This window comes from Scylla paramamosain, chromosome 3 (assembly GCF_035594125.1).
Source record: "Scylla paramamosain isolate STU-SP2022 chromosome 3, ASM3559412v1, whole genome shotgun sequence".
NCBI lineage: Eukaryota > Metazoa > Arthropoda > Malacostraca > Decapoda > Portunidae > Scylla > Scylla paramamosain.
Genome location: NC_087153.1, coordinates 2,772,501 through 2,792,636, shown reverse-complemented (window position 1 = coordinate 2,792,636; position 20,136 = coordinate 2,772,501). Strand labels below are relative to the sequence as shown.

Sequence of the window (20,136 nt, the reverse complement as noted above, 5' to 3'; positions counted from 1 at the left end):
CTGACTGACTGTGACTGATCTGCTGCTATTCTTAGCCTCACTTCTTCCCACTCCCTGCTTGGTCAGACAGTGCATGGTGCCACACAGCCTATTATTTTATTTGTCAATTATTACATCCATACTATCATTACGTAATGTTTATCAGTAAATCACGTGTCCATTGTCCATTGTTACTGGTCTCGTCATGGGATACTGTAAACCTCCAAAACTTGCAAGAAATCATGACTGAATAATTCAATTTCACCAATGGAAATTCAGGTCTACACATCTCACCATGGATATCCGCCTGGCCCAGCATTGTATCTGTTGCCAGACCAGACTTGAATTTCACACCACAGCTAAACAATGCCTCAAAATGCATATATGCATAGAACATTTTCCACTTGGATTAATCTTTAGTTTCACCTCTGGTAATATCTACAGAAACTCTTGTTACACCCTATACATCTCTCCTTATAAATTGTCAAAGCACACTCTCTCTCTCTCTCTCTCTCTCTCTCTCTCTCTCTCTCTCTCTCTCTCTCTCTCTGAATTCTAATATGAATGTGTCATTCAAATACTACACACAGGAAACAAGTTCCTAACTTTATTAACAAAACACAAAACTGTGGTGTACATAACTACTCACATCCTAAAAAACAGAAGTAGTGGGCCTTGATGGGCAGCAACTTCGTGTCTACCTTCATCTCTGATGCTAAACAAATCCTGTGGAAGATTATAAAATTAGTTTTCAGTAAATACAAAGCATATATCCCCTCATATTTCCAACACTAATCTGTGGAAGATTATACGATTTTTCAGTAAATACAAAGCATAAATCCCCTCATATTTCCAGCACTACCTTACTTGGGTGCAAGAAAGGGGATGGATCTCTTATGGTGAGGCAAGGCTAAACTAATTCTGCTATGGGATCCTGAGGCAGAGATCTAAGTATGCTGGTGACAATCACTTCTTTACCCACCATCCAATATCTTATCTTTAAGGTGGGAAACTTATAACTGCAGTGCATCTGGCTTGATGTAACCAGTGGTCATGATGTCATGATGTAGTGGCAAACTTAAAGTTGCACAGACATTTACCCATGTGCTCCAATGGCTTATATTAGACCACAAAATCATAATTCAATCTGAGGTTAATAGGCAATATACAAATTCTAATTCTAATCAAGCATGGTCATGAAAGATATGGTCAGGCACTGGCAAGACTTGAATGATCTAACTGATCACTGTCGCCTCATACCAATGACACAGCCATCACACCTTTCCACATAACTTATAATCCTATAAACAGAGTATGTATAAATACATACAGTAGGATATGTGACAACACAGTCATTATAACGTACAACTGCAATAACACATTGGAATTTCAATAAATATTTAATCGAAATAATGAACCAAAACTGGCAAGATGAACTCGGCATTCATGTGAGCACTGAAATCCACTGCCTGCCCCTTCCTCCCTTTTTCCTTTCCTCTCCCTTCTTTTACCTTGTCTTAAACCCCCTTCCCTGTCACCTCCCCTCCCCTTTATCTGTCCGAGATAAGGGACAAGGGACTGATACCTCTCTCTCTCTCTCTCTCTCTCTCTCTCTCTCTCTCTCTCTCTCTCTCTCTCTCTCTCTCTCTCTCTCTCTCTCTCTCTCTCTCTCTCTCTCTCTCTCTCTCTCTCTCTCTCTCTCTCTCTCTCATTAATTTCATGTCATTTTGCTTCGCACTTCGTCACTCTTTCTCACTCTCATATGTACTTCCATTTTCCTTCTCCATCAGTCTCATTTTACTTAGCAATCCTTAGGATTGTTCTTACTTTCAGAGAGAGAGAGAGAGAGAGAGAGAGAGAGAGAGAGAGAGAGAGAGAGAGAGAGAGAGAGAGAGAGAGAGAGAGAGAGAGAGAGAGAGAGAGAGAGAGAGAGAGAGAGGAGAGAGGAGAGAGAGAGAGATAGAGAGAGAGAGGAGAGAGAGAGAGAGAGAGAGATTCAACTTAAGTGGGATTTACTGTATGTGTACACATGACACTGACAGTGGGTAAATATGAACTATACTTGTCAAGGCAACATGAAAATTGGGGTGATAATGTGCATAACTCAGGGAGGTAAGAATTTAGGGCTTTAATTGGTGCAAAACTTGAGATGGCACTGTATATATTTGTGTTATCTCAAATGTAGTAGCACAAAAGTGCTCATTTTGATGTATCTTTTTTTAAATTGTGCAATTTTTGTATTATTTTCTGGTTCACTGAACCAATTAATTTTTTCCCATACATTCTTTAGCAACATAAATGCACATTTGCCATAACAAATGCTACATTGGAGCAAATTATGTTTCTTGTTGCATACCCTACTGTATTTCTAAACCAAAACATTCTATCCCACTTCAATACCTTCAATATTAATTTCATACCTGGCTGTGAATTTTGAGTCATGAAGGAAAGAGAACTAAACATGTAAGCCTATTCCTGCAGCATGGAAATTTTGAAGACATTTGTATTCCATGCATCCTGTAAAACATTCAGAGAATATTGCATGGAAGGAACAAAGGGCTTGGTGTGTGTGTGTATTTACCTAGTTGTATAGTACAGGGTCCGAGCCAAAGCTCAATTAGTCCTGTCTCCATACCCGAATTTGTCCAATCTCTCTTTAAACATGTGCACACTCTTTGCTGCAACCACCTCTTCTTTTAAGTTATTCCATATTTCAACCATTCGATGCAGAAAGCTGTATTTCTTAATATCTCCCAAACAATGACTCTTCTTTAATTTCTTCATATGTCCCCTTGTGCGTCTATCTCCTTCCTCCACTTTTACAACTAGGTCATCTCTGTCTACCTTCTCCATGTCATTTACTAATTTGAACATTGTTATCAGGTCTCCTCTTTCCCTTCTTTCTTGCAGTGTTGGTAATCCAATTTCTTCCAGTCTTTCCTCATAACTTAGGTCTTGCAATTCAGGTATCATTTTCGTAGCTGTTCTTTGTATTCTTTCCAATTTCCTTATATCTTTCTTCTTGTGTGGAGACCATACCACTGCTGTGTATTCCAGTTTGGGGCGTATCATGTGTGTTATGATTTTCTTCATCATTTCTTTGTCTAGGTAATTAAATGCCACCCTGATATTTGCTAGCAAATTATATGTAGAGCCAAATATTCCATTGATGTGTTTTTCTGGTGATAGCGTGTCTTGAATTATTACTCCCAAGTCTTTTTCTTCTTTGCTCTTTGGTAATTGTGATTCCTCCCATCTTATACTCCCATGAAGGTCTCCTTTTACTTCTTCCCATCTCCATTACATGGCACTTCTTTATATTGAATTCTAATTTCCATCGTTTACTCCATTCATAAATTCTATCAATATCCCTCTGTAGTTCCTCACAATCCTCTTGGTTCTTTATTACTTTCATCAATTTTGCATCATCTGCAAACATGTTAATGTAGCTATTTAAACCCACCGTCATATCATTTATATAGACCTGAAACATTATAGGTGCCAACACAGACCCTTGTGGTACTCCGCTTGTTACTTCGCACCAACTTGATTTATTATCTCTGATTACTGTGCTCATTTCCCAACCTTGGAGATAATCCTTCATCCACTTAAGTATTTTTCCTTTTAGCCCTCCTCGATGTTCCAGTTTCCATATGAGACTTTTATGTGGAACTGTATCAAAAGCTTTTTTCAGATCTAAATAGACTGCATCAACCCAACCATCTCTCTCTTGCAGTTTATCTATTACTCTTGTATAAAAGCTCAGTAAGTTTGTTACGCAAGATCTCTCTTTCCTGAAACCAAATTGTTTTTTCTGTTATTATATTTTCCTGTTCAAGATATTGCACCCATCTGTTTTTAATGACTATTTCACAGAGTTTACTTACAATACTCGTGAGTGAGACTGGTCTGTAATTCAGTGGTTCCATTTTATTACCTCCTTTGTATAACGGTACTATATTTGCTCTCTTCCATTCCTTTGGTACTTTTCCCTCCTTCAAAGAACTGTTAATTATCTCCCATATTGGTTCTTCCAATTCCTCTCTACATTCTTTCAATATCCATCCATTTACTTCGTTTGGTCCCATCGCCTTCCTAGTATCTAGCTCTTCCAGTAGTCTTTTAATTTCTTTTCTTTCCACTTGTATGTTTTCTATTCCTTTCTGTTGTTCCTCATCTCCCAGCGATTCAAAGACAGTTTCTCTTGTAAATACAGACTTAAAGCTTTTATTCAGTATCTCAGCCATCTCTTGTGTGGTTTCATAAATTTCTCCATTTTTCTTGAGCTTTGTAATGGTATCTCTATGCTTTATTTTTCCATTTACATATCTATAGAAAAGTTTGGGTTCTTCTTTACACTTTCCAACTACATCTCTTTCAAAATTTCTTTCTTCTTCTCTTCTTATTTTAACATAATCATTTCTAGCTGTCCTGTATTCTTCTCTATTTATTTCATTCCATTGTTTCCTCATTTTTTTCCATGCCCTCTCCTTCTTCTTTTTTGCCTCTGCACACTTTGTATTAAACCACACTTTCTTATTTTCTTTTACCTTATATCTTGGCACATATCTTTCAACACCTTCTCTAAACTTGCTTAAAAACACTTCATATTTTTTCTGCACCTCCATACCTCTTAATAAATTATTCCAATCAAGCTCTCCGTAGAATTTCTTTAACCCTGTAAAGTCTGCCTTAGCATAATTTTTTCTCTCATTTTTATATTCCTCATTGAATTTTGGCACTTCTTTTTTTATCTCTATTTCCATCTTCACATGATCACTTTTTCCCACTGGACACAAATATTATATACTTGGTTCATTTTCTGGTTTTTTTGTAAAAACCAAGTCTAGTAGTGATGGTTCATCTTCCCCTCTGTACCTAGTATTTTCTTTCACCCATTGATCCATCGTGTTTACCATCATAGTCTGTAAAAATTCTTCACTCCATGTACTGGCAATCCCTGTCACCTCCATCTCCCCCCAGCTTATCTCTTTGCTATTAAAATCTCCTACTAGTAACACCTTGTTTCTTATCTTTAGCATGTCATCTATACTTTTTATGAACTCGCTTTGCATGTGCTTATAATCATCAGTCCCCCAAGTGTTGGTCTTTGGAGGCATGTATGCAACAATAATTTTTCTGCTTTCTTGTCCTTGGATCTTGATCTCCACACTCAATGTTTCTGACCTCCCTTCACCATAATCCACTGTTTCTATCAAGATGTTTTTTCTTACTAGAATCATCACTCCTCCTCCTCCCTTATTCTTTCTGTCTCTTCTCCATGTGTTATATCCTTCTTCAAATTCAACATTAATCTCCCTTGTTAGTTTTGTTTCCATAATGCATGCCACTTCTGGTTTCTTTTCATGTAAGTAATCTCTTAGTTCCCTTAGGCTGGACACTAATCCATCTATGTTTGTATACATAACTTTAATTTTATTTATTGTGGACCCATGTGTGTGTGTGTGTGTGTGTGTGTGTGTGTGTGTGTGTGTGTGTGTGTATGTGTGTGTGTGTGTGTGTGTGTGTGTGTGTGTGTGTGTGTGTGTGTGTGTGTGTGTGTGTGTGTGTGTGTGTGTGTGTGTGTGTGTATTTATCTAGTTGTATTGTACAGGGTACAAGCCAAGGCCCATTTTGTCTGTCTCCATAACCATATTTATCCAGTTTCTCTTTAGGCATGTGTACAATTTTTGCTACAACCTCCTCTTTCTTTTCAGTTTCTCTTGCCTGTGCTTTTCTGCAGTCCAACTGCAAAAATACCTCCTGTATCTGGCACTGATGTGACTACACTCAGCTGGGCCTTGCTGTACATCACCAGTGGTAGCAGCCACGATTCAATTGTGGACATAATCTGATCCAAGGACATTTAATTTAAGAATTGTTACTAAGGCACAGTAACTATGCACAAAGATTCTTGGTTTATTTTACATTCCCATGACTGTCTCTCTAAACTCAATATTCTTGTTTCACCATCTATATACAGTACTTGGAAGGAGTAAACTTGCAGTTTACTCATATGGGTCCTGAATAGCAGCTGGTCCTAGTGGAATGCTTGTGACAGACTTGTAATATGGTACAATATCATTTAAGTTGTCATGTTCAAGATATTATAATTCCAAGATAAAAGTAGAATACATATATATAAATAACCAAATAAATAACAAATAATAATAATGCACTTACAGAATGTTTCAACAAAAAAGTGCATCTAATACCCACTAGTGAATCACTTTGGCCTTCATTTTCAATTTAGGTTGTCCTCTTGCACACACTGCATCTGTTATATTAATAAATACCTACTCTAGTCATTATTTCACTTTCTCCCATTCTTTTTGTAAGGCCAAAAATACATACGTATGTTTAAGTCTCTATCATTTCATATTTTATTTTTCCATCCCCGATTCACAAACCACATGTTATACATAGTGCATTGTCTCTTAACATTTGCCACCTATTCTTTCCACACAACAGGCATTTCTCAGCTAACACATTCCAACAACTTGGATCCTTGATTTTTGCCTTTCTTTCTTCACCTAAATCATACCAGCATACGTGTTCATCACTACCCTTATTCTATCACAGAAACACTATTTGATCTCCACGCCTGCTATGATTTCAATCAGATTCTTTAAACCATTTGATTTTAAATCATTTAAATCAGATGGGAAAAAAATCAACATTCATTTTTTCTTTACAACATAAAAAGGCCTAAAGCTCATATTCCATGGAAATCAATATAGGACCATGTTATCCATAATGCTGGAAGGTTATTTCATCAATAAGGATACAGCACATCATGCAATCTTCCATGAAACTGGTTGTATTTTCTACCTTTATAATGCTTCAGCTACCATATATATATATATATATATATATATATATATATATATATATATATATATATATATATTATATATATATATATATATATATATATATTATATATATATATATATATATATATATATATATATATATATATATATATATATATATATATATATATATATACTCGTATATCTCGTATATATATATATATATTATATATATATATATATATATATATATATATATATATATATATATATATATATATATATATATATATATATATATATATATATATATATATATATTATATATATATATATATATATATATATATATATATATATATATATATATATATATATATATATATATATATATATATATATATATATATATATATATATATATATATATATATATATATATATATATATATGCTACATATCAGTTTCCTATTTTCTGCACTCGCCTGCTGTTCTTACTCACTGCTACTTATACTTGTCTCACAAAACTCTACAGTAAAACATCCATAAGTCAGCATGATAGGTGTGAGCCATTGTCAACATCAAAATTCTGATTCATATGAAGTGTTCCTAAAAACTCCTGGAAACTGTACAACTGCTTTTTTTTTTTTTGTTTACACTGACTTTCATATCAATATATATATATATATATATATATATATATATATATATATATATATATATATATATATATATATATATATATATATATATATATATATATATATATATATATATATATATATATATATATATATATATTCCAGATCACTCAACACAAAACTCAACCTGTAACAAATTTTCCCACAGAAAATAATGGGAATCCTATTAATCTGTTCCACATCCATAAAAATATTAATATAAAAGTCAGTGTAAACATAAAAAAAAAAAAAGCAGTTGTACAGTTTCCAGTTTTTAGGAACACTTCATATAAATCAGAATTTTGATGTTGACAATGGCTCACACCCTATCATGCTGACTTATGGATGTTTTACTGTAGAGTTTTGTGAGACAAGTATAAGTAGCAGTGAGTAAGAACAGCAGGTGAGTGCAGAAAATAGGAAACTGATATATAGCAAATTTTCTGGTTAACAAAGGACAAACATCAAGTGGCATAAGACCAGTATGTACAGTACCAAGACATGACCAGTAACCAAAGAACAGTTGAGAATAATCAAATGATGACCATGACCAAATGACATGACCAGTAACCAAAGAATAGTTGAGAATAATCAAATGATGGAAGGATGTTGAGATACATCAGGCATGTGGGATGGAAACAAAGACTGTCTCACATGAAGGTGTGGAATGGAGGATGTGTTGAATGTGAAGTAAAGAATGAAGAGGAAAGAGCAATAGAGTTGGAGATAGTTGGAAGTGGGGATGACTTAAGGAAAGCCTGGAGATGGTGAGTGGAGGAAAACATGAAGATGAATATCAGATAAGATATCATTTGTGAATACAAAAAAGATGGAGAAAGCCACAAGCTCCAACTCCATTAGAGAAAATAAGGATGTGAAAATGATGATGATGACAATGATGATGATGATGATGATGATGATGATCATCATCATCATCATCATCATCATCATCATGAAATTTAAAAATTGTATTATTTTTTATTTAAAAAATATATGGTGCCTGTAACACAATGTTAACTGTAAAATGAGGACTAGTTCACACTACAGACATCGAAGGATGTCAGTGGCAATACTGCACCATGTTGACAGACAACGTAATTGAATCACTATGAATTGTGAATCAGTCCATACTGTTCCACTGTTTACAATGACTGGCAGGATTTCTGTATCAGTAGTTTCTAGTCATACATACAGTATAACATTATATCATGAAAGGGCTAATCTTATCTTCTGATAACTTGGTCTCGAGTTCAAGAATTTATCATGTGAAATGTTTATCTTATTGGCTGCATTACTATTTACCTTTCTATCTTTACATCAGATTGACAATCCCACACAGAGTAGCCCAGACAAACCAACATACACACACACACTCAGTAAGACAGCTACCCTGAGAGCAAGGAAATGGGCAAGAGTAAGAAAGTTTATACCTTACTACCAGTGTAGGTGAGCATATTGGCACCAGCCAGAGAATGACATCCCTGTGACTCTAAGAGTCTAAGAGCAAGAGAGAAGAGTCATGAGTTTACTTTTCTTGTGCATTAACAGGTAAATCCTGTTGTTCAACATTTAATTTTCAAGTTGTTCTAAGAAAATACTTTACAAGCAATAATTTTAGCCATCTGTCAAGTCTCCTTAGCAGTCTTTAATTTATACACCTGATCCTTTTTCTCCTTAGATGTGAACATTTGAGATCTAAAACATCAGTGCATTTAACCACACACACATACACACACACACATATATATATATATATATATATATATATATATATACATATATATATATATATATATATATATATATATATATATATATATATATATATATATATATATATATATATATATATATATATATATATATATATATATATATATATATATATATATATATATATATATATATATATGCATGCTAACCTGCAGTACCATATCTAATATCCAACAATACTCTAAAGTCCTGATACATACATACATTATCTAGTACTCACCTGACAAAGTAATCAACCTGACATCTGATAACCTCGCAAGATCCGTGTCACTCAATTATTGGCAAACTACTTCTTGTGACCTTTTACGCTTTTTATCGCTTCATAGATCCTCCTTCCCTTCAGTGCTCCTCCGCTCTGGTCCTTCCACTACCGGCAGGAGAGCAGAATGCATTACACAAGAATCACCTCCACTCAGTTGATCTTGATCTTGATGCTACAAGTGACCCGGGATTTCTCCTGAACCTACATGAAACAGAAATTAATACGTCTCATTGTGTACAGCCTACAGCTACTTTTCGCTATATTCCTTCTCACCATTGCTATGTGTTCCATTCTTTATTCACAATTCATTGCTTGTCTCAGGCCAATGGACGTGGGATCATTCTTGCAGCGGGTCCCACCAAGGTATCCTTGGATCCCACTTTTTATTTTCGATTGTCAACGTGTGGCATATTGAGGCTCTCTTGTTGTTGATGAACGGATTATGGTGCTCTTCTTGTTAGTGTTCACCGTTCACCGCTCTTGTTTTGTTGATGCTGTCTTATGTTTCATGCATATTTTCATCAGAAAGCTGCATTTTTTTTTTTTTTCTTGTTTTCAATTTTCTATTATATATTTTGTTTTTCCGGGTGTTATTTACTTTTTTTTTCTTTGTGTGTGTGTGTGTGTGTGTGTGTGTGTGTGTGTGTGTGTGTGTGTGTGTGTGTGTGCGTGTGTGTGTGTGTTGAATGCTCTGCATGAAGCAGAAATTAATATAGGTGTCTTTTTTTTCAGTTCTCACAAGGGCTTCGAATTTTAGCTCCTCGGAGCTCCATCCATTTGACCATTGAAGAACAAAGCAGCGGAGTTGCCTGGCGTGTTGCTCAAGGAAAAAGTGTTGTACGGTTCATTGACAATGTGTCCCTCATGGACACCGCAGCAGCCTTAACCACTGGTTCCTTGAAGTTTACACTATTTAGAAGTGAATTGCAGACCTTGTGATATTGTCTGTTGAATAAAAGTAATCATATAGGGCTGATTCTTTCCCTTTTTTTTTTTTCCCTGATCGAAGGAAAGAGAGACACACACATTGGTTATTCTTGTTGGTTATTCTTGTTTAAGAGTAGGCATATATTAATATCCTGTAGCCTTGTTAAGACATTCCGGGTCAAAATGATGCCTGATGTTGGCCAATGTGACTTGTAAAATTTGCTGCATGATACTGTACATACGGCAGTTATGAAATTAAATGTCAAAGCGTCTCTCTACTGGTATTTTCACACTTATTTCCGCGTTTTGGGTACATTCATCTTAGGTAACGCTATTTATCATCCTATTTTGTCTAGACAGACTGCAAGTATTATATTATAACGAAACATGATCTATTATTGGCGATTATGGAATGGAGCAAGGGGAAACTGTGATGCAGGGAGCAGGTCTAGCAGCTCCCCAGGTCACATGTTATTCATAGGGGTGAGAGCGAGGTCCTTTGCCCCGCTTTTCAGATTCAGCCATGTTAAGGGATCGTTCTGTCTATCCCATGTATCACTTCTTCAGACCTGTCCTACTTCTTCACCTGTGCAAGTACATGCCACTCTGCAGAGTATTTTAGCGTGAATTGGCTGTATTAGTCATGAGCTCACACTGCATTATGGCACTGTACCAGATGTACAATGATGTGTTGGAAGTCGTGGCCCAAGACAGGAAAGTCATTCAGACACCTATACCTGCTCTGCCAGAATGCTGCACGCTGCTGGAAGACTTGACAGTCAAGTTCTACGCTCACTGAAACAATTCACGCTACACAGTTTCAATAATGATTTTCACTTATGGCTGATTTGTATGCAAATTATTTTGTATGTTCGATATTTTACTGAAAACAATACAGGTACATCGGCTGCCCGCCAATGGCTGTAACTTTCGCTCCGCCCCACTGCCCGCCTACAGTTCTCGCAAGCGCTAAGAAAGCTTGCGGCCTGGAAGTGTTGTAAGGTTCCGAAGCTCCGAAAGAAATGCGTCGGAAAATGCCTGATTCCGAGGCGCTTATGTCTCGTGCTCAGCCTAAAGGTACTTTTCACTATATTCCTTTCCCACCATCCCTATGTATTCATTCTTTATTTATTATTCATTTTACTATCATATATAGAGAGAAATACCTTTCAAAGTGAATTTTTACTTCCATGCCAAGTTCCTGTCCATTCCTATCCCTGTCAGAGCAGCGTTGGCAGTGTAGGTTAATTATCTGGTAGGCAATATTATACTTGGAAATATATAAATACGTACTTAACATACAATCTGGAAAATTTTAAGAAATTGAATTAAGCACACTCCTAAATTTTAATTTCAATACTGGGGCCGTTAAGGCATCTTGTTCAGTTCTCATAAGGGCTTAAATTTTTAACTCCACGGAGCTCCGCCCACTTGACCACTGAAGAACAGACCAGCAGCATGGAGTGGACCGTAATGTTTGAACCCTTCTGTGGTTTGGACTATAGGTAGTTTAATTTCGATTTAGCAACCCATACTGAAAGCAGGAACTGTGCACATATACATTATAATCAGGCAAGTGGAGCCTAAGGAATCTTGTGGTGATGCAGTAAGTGGTGAAATAACTAACTGAACCAAGATTGATGCTCCTCGTCTTTTTAACGGTACTTCATTTTTTTTTTTTTTTCATATACTTCTATTTCAATAAATATTTCAGCTTATTTTTCAGTTACATTTGGAAGCAAATTATAATTTCAGACATCCTGATACCAGTTAAAATTAAAATAAATAAAGTAGAGCAATCATAAAATCATTAATTAGACTTTAAAAATGTAGTTCATCTCATTATTTTAATACATTAATGCTTATAAGTGCTCCCTCCTTGAATAAATTCTGCGGTACCGGAGGATGATTTAAGAGCACGATGACAGAGGGGGAAAAATAGCAACACTGACCTCTCAAACTAAGTATAAAAGTGAGCTGAAAATTTACAGTGTACAATAACTATGCCAGGGTGATCAGACTTCCTGTATTATACTATACGGGGTCGTCCCGTATTTAAAGCGTTTGTCCCGCGTCCCGTATCGACCCTCCCCGAGACGCCTTTAGTCCCGTATTTTTTTTTTTTTTTTTTTTTTTTAACTTCACATGAAATAAAAGAAAAAAATATATAGCTATATTAATTCGAAAACATTAATATCTGAAATTTTATATGTGAGGACCAGCCGGAGCTAGCTGGCAATTCTGCCAGGCCCAGGAATGCAAAATATACATTATTGCAATGTTGTAATGTTCCAGCATATGTGATACATTTCTACTTGAAACAAAGCATACAATGGACACACGTTTTTAAAGCAAGTAAAAAAAAAATGTATACGAGTCAATGAAGCAGGTCCTGGGACCCCAACTGAGAGGGACTTGCGCTAGGAGTTTGTGATGTGCGCTTCACATACCTGGTACATTGGCCATACCCCTCCATTTTAGGTGTCCCGTATTTCGGTTTTCAAAATCTGATCACCCTGACTATGTTCCAGACAATTATGCTGAGAAAAATAAATAGCATGCGGTATCTTGAAAAGTATATATAAAGATAAAAAAAATAAATAAAATACTACTACTAATACTACTAATAATAATAATACACATGCGGTATTAAGCTTAAGGCCTTGTTCTGGGATGGCTTTTTTTCATACCTTATTATTTTTTTTTTTAGGAATCATACATGTCCACCGCGTATTTAATTCAGTCTATTTAATTATTCAAGTTGCAAATTGTTATTGTATAATACTTATGAAATTTATATTTACCTCTTTCGAGCATTAGCTATTCACTAAAGGTGGTGATAATCGGATCATGACCATAACTTTTCGAGATCCTGCAAATTCTAGAGAGGTCTTGAAAGATACTGAAACGCGTTTTCACTGCTCTTAAACTAAGTTGGGAATCTGAGAATCTGGCCGATCTCCTCCCTTTAATCCCTCACCATTCCAAATTAGTTTACTTTCTCTATTATTCATCTTTAGTACATGACCTCACTGAAAAAATATGATGAAAATTAAAAAGCCTGGCAGGTTTTGAGCATCTTTATTTCAACAAAAATAACATTTCTGACATGTAATGATGTGAGAGATGGGCGGCAGCGCGCACCAGGCGGGCCGCCAACCGCCGCCCTCAACAAGTGGAAGGAAGGTCTGTACAATGCGGACCAGCCCATGCAGGCCAGCGGGGCCTTGGAATGAACTTGTCTGAATATAGCAGCGGGTGGGTGCTGTCCGTGCCCCGGAAGGACAGCTTTGTTCATGGGGAGGGTCTGTATGGGCACTGCCAGGTCACTGACACAGCCACTGCCGCTGCTCCGTTGGCCGGCGGTGCAGCAGTGAAATGGCAATTGTGTCACCACAGTCTGTAATGATTCATAAATATCTCATGGAGAAGAATGGGCGTGACAGGAGGGCAAGGTTGCGGGCGTGGGGCGCAGCATGACATGGGCGACGGTAGTGGCTGTGGCGGCAGGCAGCGTTGACAGCAACCCTTCCCTCTTGGAGCCTGAGTATTAACACAAACCACCTACTTACTCCTATGTACACACACAGATGGGTAGCTTTGTACACCAGAGTGCGGCGTGACAACACTAGTCCACAAAACAGATCACAGATAACACTTATCACGGCTGTCTTGTCCGGTCCTTCAAGCTCACTCAGTCATCATCGCTGACTGGCTCAACGTTAGGCTCATATCCCTGGGGGAGACGTCCCCCACTGACACTACTGCTGGTGGTGGTGGCAGTGGTGGTGGAGGGCGGTACCCCTGGTGGTACCCCTCCTTGGCCTCCATGTCCACGGAACCCAGAGTATGAGTATGGTGGGTACTGGCTCCCTGGTCCTCCACTTCCTGAAGAGTACCGCTCACCTGCTTCCCCAGGCTTGGGCCCTACCTTGCCTGGTCCACCAGCATCCCCAGCCTTAGAGGTGGGTGGGTGGTCACGTGGTGACTCATCAATCACCATTTCACCTGACTGTGGTGAGTCTGCATCAGCCACATCGTCCCGGAGGGGTGGAGGGGGCTCCTCCCGCCGTTCCTTGGCCGAGTCGCCCCCGGTGGAGCGTGGACGGGATGGCGGCCGCTGCTCTGTAACATCAGGCCGTGGCCGCTTTCTGGCTTGGTCATCAACATCTGAGTGGGCATTGGTCTGTGGTACTGATGGTTGGGTGGCTGGTGTGCCTGACCGAGGATGGCGGTCCTCATGACCCAATTTTTCGCCATCCTGCGAGTCTGGTGTCCGCATGACCTCTGCAATCTTACAGCGAACATACTCAAACATTTCCTTAGATCCACCTGGCCGCTTTTGGAAGTTCCAGTGAGTATTCAACTCACTGTGGTTGGGGTCTGAGGTTGGTGGGGCAGCTGATGTTGGGGGAGATATAGGCTCCACTGGGAAACTACCAGCTGGTGCGGCAGGAGGGGTGCGCAGTTTGTGGTCCGGCCTTGGGGACACTGACTGGGCAATGCGGATGATTTGTCGCTCATCAGGAGCAAGATGTTGCACTGACAGGTGATGGGTAGAGGAGGGAGCAGACGTAGGTGGAGGGCGGTGCGGCGAGCGAGACTCAAGCCTCTCTTTACCCTCCTTATCCATGCCACTACGCATTTTCCACTGATCAAGGCTGAGTTGGGAAACCGTGACAGCAGGTGGCCCTCCTGAGGTAACAATGGGTCTGCCATCAGTCCTTAAGATCTCAAAAGGTGGTCTACTGTAGGGGAGGTGGGATGCTGACATCTTGCGCCCATCGTTACTGGCAAATTCCCTATGAATTATCTGGTCCATATGGGCCTGGAAGGACTTAGGGCCAGAATGATGGGGTGGTGCATGCATGGAGGCATTAAGGCCATCCTTGTGATTGAGGGGATTGGTGGGTCGAGGGTCAGGTCCATCCTCCACTGTCACTACCTCTTTCTCCTTTGGTGGGGGCAGGGGAAGGCCAGCTGGTGATCTGACCCGCTTGTCTAGCTCCACTACCTGCAGGCCTCCTTCACCCTCTCGCCTGTAAGTGGTGCGCTGTTCACGACCACCACCACCACCACCACCACCCCCACCACCACCACCACCCCCACCACCACCACCACCACCCCCACCCCCACCACCACCACTACTTCCACCACCAGTATTACCACCACCTCCATTGCCACTGCCACCAGTGCCATTCTCATTATCATTGTTAATCTGATGTGTGATGATCGCATCAATCAAATTGGCTGCTGTTAACGTCTCATTCTGAGGGCGGCCTCCAGGCTTTGGTGGTGGAGCTTTGGGTGCCTCCTCTCTCTTGAAACACGAAGCAAGGTCTTTTGCAGCATCACTCTCCAAGTCAGGTTTTGGCTCTACACTCTTCGGTATCACTCTTTGACGGTCATACCCACCAGCAGTTCGGTCACCATGGAAACGGCGGTCTTCACCCTGTGGTGGCAGTGACTGTGGAATGCGTGCGTCATGTGGAGGTGGTCGCACATCATGTTTGTTAGGATTGAGGGCACGTGAACTTTTCATGGAGTCCGTCAGTTGTTTCTCAAAGCCTTCTGGCTGTGGAGCATCATGGTGTCGTCCATCCCTTCGTGCATCTACTGCTGGTGGATAAGGCACACTGCCACCACCACCACTACTACGATGTGCCACTGCCGTGTCCACTAGTGCTTTCAAATTCTCTGACCCAGCAGCAGTGGCAGTAGGAGCAGGTCCATGCATTGGGGAATAACAGCCGGGATCAGTGCGGGGTGAGGCGCTCTTTGGGGGGATGTGGGGTGGTGGTTTGCTAGGTGGCCGCCTCTGAATCACCCCAACGCGAGGTGGTGGTGTAGGGGTTGACACACCAGGAGATCGAAATTCATGGGGCGACTGGCCAGGCTCGGAGGTTGGGGGTGTAGGTGTGGCATCACGTGCTGATGCAGGGGAGGGTGGCGGCCGGGATATGCGGTCTTGTGGAAGATACACAGGAGTGGAGGAAGGCTGGGATGGTGGCTGATAAGATCCATGAGGAGCACCACTCGTGAAGTAAATATTGTGGTGGTCAGACCGGTGCTCCACTATACGAGGGTCCAGCGTTCGCAGCTCCATACGGTGATCCAGGTTTCGATGGTCATGGCTCCGAGGATCCATGTTCCGAGGATCCACTGAGCGGATGTCTATTGTGCGGGGATCCAATCCTCCTCGTGGGTCCATGATGCGGTTGACAGTAGTGCTCCCAGGTAGGCTGCGATGGTCCCTGGGATCCTGCTGGGGGCTAGGGTCTCTCCCACGTGGGGACACACGAGGGTCTTTCTCAGTGACCCGCCGTCCCGGCATCTGCTGTGAGGTCACATAGTCATTAGCGATGATCTGCCGTGAATTGAACTGTGTGTCTGTGAAGGGCGGTCGCGTAGCGTAGGGATAGGTAGGATAAGCGTAAGTGGTAGTGGGAGGTGCTGTGGAGCTGGGTGGTCGGGGACCCCGATATATGTGGTCTCGATCATATTGAGTGGGAATTGCAGGCCGAGGGATGATCTCCACACCACTACCAGGCCGGGGCTCAAAGACCACATCCTTATATGGGTTGTTGGTTGCTGAGGATCGCTTAGGATCATGGTGAATTGGGGTACCCTGTGTAATGGAGCCACCTTCCTTCCCCATCTTGGGCATCATGTCAAAGCGCCCAGACTGGCTAATGGGTACTGATACAATTGGTGGGGGATTGACAGGTGTCCCCTGAGTGATGGAACCTATGTGAAGGGGACCACCAGGCTTGTCCTGCTTGAGTGGGATTCTAGAGGGAGCAGTGACAGGTTGGGGTGGTGGGTGCTGTGTGCGCACAGAGGTAAGAGGTGGGGGAGGGGCCATGCTAACCTTGGGTTTGGAGGCTTGCTGAGCATGCGGTGGCCTAACAGTGGTGGAATAAACCAGTGGTGCAGGCACTGAAGCACCACTAGTCATGATAGAAGGTGGTGGCTGGTGTGAGAGACTTCTGTTGTCAGATATGAATGCTGAAGGTGACTTGTTATGTGGGTCTACAATTGGCGGCCACGGCTCGTGGGGTGGCTTATTATAGCTGGTATTGAGGTGTGCCCTGGGTGGAGGAGGGTCCTTGCTAGTGATAGTAACCTCAGCCCCACCCCGTACTGTCATAGCAGGCATCTCCCTAGATACTGAAGAGGGTGGGGGTGGGGGCTGGTGGAACTGGGGAGGTGGATGCTGAGAGTGCTGTAGGGGAGGTGGAGGTGGGTGTGGCGTGTGTTGAGGCTGTGGCTGTGGCTGTGGTGGTGGAGAGCGGTTTCTCTTTCGAATACTGAGGTCAAGACCCTCGCTCTGGACGTCCTGATGGTAAGCAGAGGCATCTGGCAAGCCTGCACGAGGATCGTTGTAGCGGCAAGGCATGTTGATACGCTGGTCCCGCTGGTACTCGATACTGCCAGGTGAGGGCTGTGGTGGCACCTGACGGCCATCTGTGGTCCTCAGGATGGATGTGATAGTTGGTGGGGATTTGGTAGGGGGATTGGGCCCCTTGTTCAAACTTTTTTCAATGACGGAGTAGATCAGGTCCCGCACATTGCCCGATGACGAGCTGTTGGCATTGGGAGGAGGTGCTGGAGCACCCTTGGCATTGGGTGGTAAAGGTGGTGGAGCATGCTGCAGTTTGGCAGGTGTAGCAGGCGTTGGCCGCCGCTCCCCAGGATGGGGGATGTGCTGCACATCTGGTGAGTCCCAACCAACCCCACTCTGGCCCTCATCTGCACTGGCAGTTGCTGAGGAGTCATTGTCCTCCCCTCGTACACCGGATAGTGGCTGACTCACAGCAGGTGGTAGTGGCTCCTTCATCACACCCGCTAGCCCAGGGGTCTCGCGCTTCTCCGCTGTAGCAAACACAAAAACATCTCAAATTAGTAAAGTCAGTCGCTTGGATCTCTCTCTCTCTCTCTCTCTCTCTCTCTCTCTCTCTCTCTCTCTCTCTCTCTCTCTCTCTCTCTCTCTCTCTCTCTCCCTCTCCCTCTCCCTCTCCCTCTCCCTCTCCCTCTCCCTCTCCCTCTCCCTCTCCCTCTCTTAAGAATTACTTTCCCTGTCCTTATTCACAAATGGGTATAGTGATGGTGAACAAAAAAAATTAAATTACGATGTGTAAGTGAATCCTCTTTCCCTCTTCTTTCTCATTTCCCAAAGTACACACACACACACACACACACACACACACACATATATATATATGAAATGCTTAGAATCATACTGTACCAAGCACTGCAGTACCTGAAACTGAGCTAAATACAGCACTGTGTTCCCCAAACATCCCTCTATGTAACGACCAAGTCAGAGTTATAAAATGCATGTGGCAATAAGGTCAAAATTCCCATAAGTAAACATAACTTTAACCCCCTCTGTTGCAGTCTTCAGCTAAGCCCAGACCTTGGAAGTAGACAGCCTCAGCAACTACATACAAAGGAACGCCAAATTTTGAAATTGATGAACATTTTTTGGCAACTCAAAAAATGTGGCTTGATTAGAAAGGAGTTTCAATAATAACCATCGACTGTACCATCATATATGATAAAGAAAGTATTGAAATCTACTTATTAAAATTTTGGAAAATAGACACAGAATTGGTTTGTTTACATCAGCTGAGGATGTCAGCATGGATGTAGCCCTCATATACTCTTGCAAGATTTTGCTACTTGTATTCTTTCTTGCTAACCAGGAACAAGTCTACGATCCCCCCCCAACCCCACTTCAAGCACAGCAAAATCACAGCTACACCAGCCAGCTCATCATCAGTGGACTCAATCTTGATTATTTATGTTTTAATGCAGTGGGTCAGCAGGCCAGTGGCTTTTCTCCACCAGAAGAATATTTTTGGCTGAAACTTGCCAGCAGTTCCAGCTGGCTGGAGCTAGCCCAGAGGAAAAACTGCCTCATGTTTAGGCAGGTTTACATGGGGCAATTTTTTAATACTGCATCTCTCTCTCTCTCTCTCTCTCTCTCTCTCTCTCTCTCTCTCTCTCTCTCTCTCTCTCTCTCTCATTATTACTACTATTACTTTATTTTTATTAGTACGGCATTATTACTCTCAATTTCATACTTATTGATGTGTATTAGTGCTTTATGAATACATTTGTGCAAAGTATTCTATGTTATCATGCATATTCACATGGTATGGATTTACGGAACAGTACCTCTTCCCCAAACAACAGCAACATTGGACAGATGGCAATATCAAACCAGTCCAAAACAGTCTGAAGTTGCCAAAGTTGTATGAGATACCAAGCATCTCTTTAAAGGGGCCACATGGTGCAGAAAATTTTCAGCCAATGAGAGCAAACCATGCAAGGCATTCAGTGCTATCAGGCACTTCTAAACCAAAAGGAGTGTGGGAGATGCACTCTCCTGGCCAATCAGTGTCCATGATTCCCTCACTGGTGACAAGACTCTATACTCAAGTGGAGACACAAGCATTATCATTTTCATACTATTTTACCACCAAAATACAATGGCTATGAGTTGTACAAGTGGTGAAGGGGAAGGGGAGAAGTTCTTTGCTAAAAGCCAGCTTTAGAGACAGCACCGCAGATGACCAAGAATGACAACAATAATGACACTGATGACCCCCAGCGCATGCCGAGATTATGCTACCGACCAATACACAGAATGACTATCCAGCAATGTAAATAATATAATAATGCAGTAAAACAC

General features: G+C 41.0%; 2 protein-coding genes across 8 annotated transcripts in view; both read right to left on the bottom strand.

Annotated features, from left to right (window-relative positions):
* The window catches only part of LOC135089289 (major facilitator superfamily domain-containing protein 6-like), a 51,650-nt gene extending 41,540 nt beyond the window's left edge, over positions 1 to 10,110 (bottom strand). For 2 of the 5 annotated variants that reach the window (XR_010261443.1, XM_063984791.1), the window contains exons 1-2: positions 9,468 to 10,107; positions 629 to 705 (exon numbers count right to left, since the gene is read on the bottom strand). Coding sequence is in view for 4 of the 5 variants with exons in the window: in XM_063984791.1 (XP_063840861.1) it covers positions 629 to 686 (58 nt within the window). In the remaining variant the exon portion in view is untranslated. Of the gene's footprint in view, positions 1 to 628; positions 706 to 846; positions 1,525 to 8,904; positions 8,980 to 9,467 lie in introns of those variants that run through there. The other 3 variants (XM_063984819.1, XM_063984801.1, XM_063984808.1) reach the window with 3 other exon arrangements.
* Positions 10,111 to 13,501: 3,391 nt separating this feature from the next.
* LOC135089276 (protein PRRC2A-like) overlaps positions 13,502 to 20,136 on the bottom strand; it is a 79,731-nt gene continuing 73,096 nt past the window's right edge. For all 3 annotated transcript variants that reach the window (XM_063984769.1, XM_063984749.1, XM_063984759.1), the window contains one exon: positions 13,502 to 18,311. In XM_063984769.1, the coding sequence (XP_063840839.1) occupies positions 14,131 to 18,311 (4,181 nt within the window). In that variant the 3' untranslated portion in view covers positions 13,502 to 14,130. The remainder of the gene's footprint in view (positions 18,312 to 20,136) is intronic.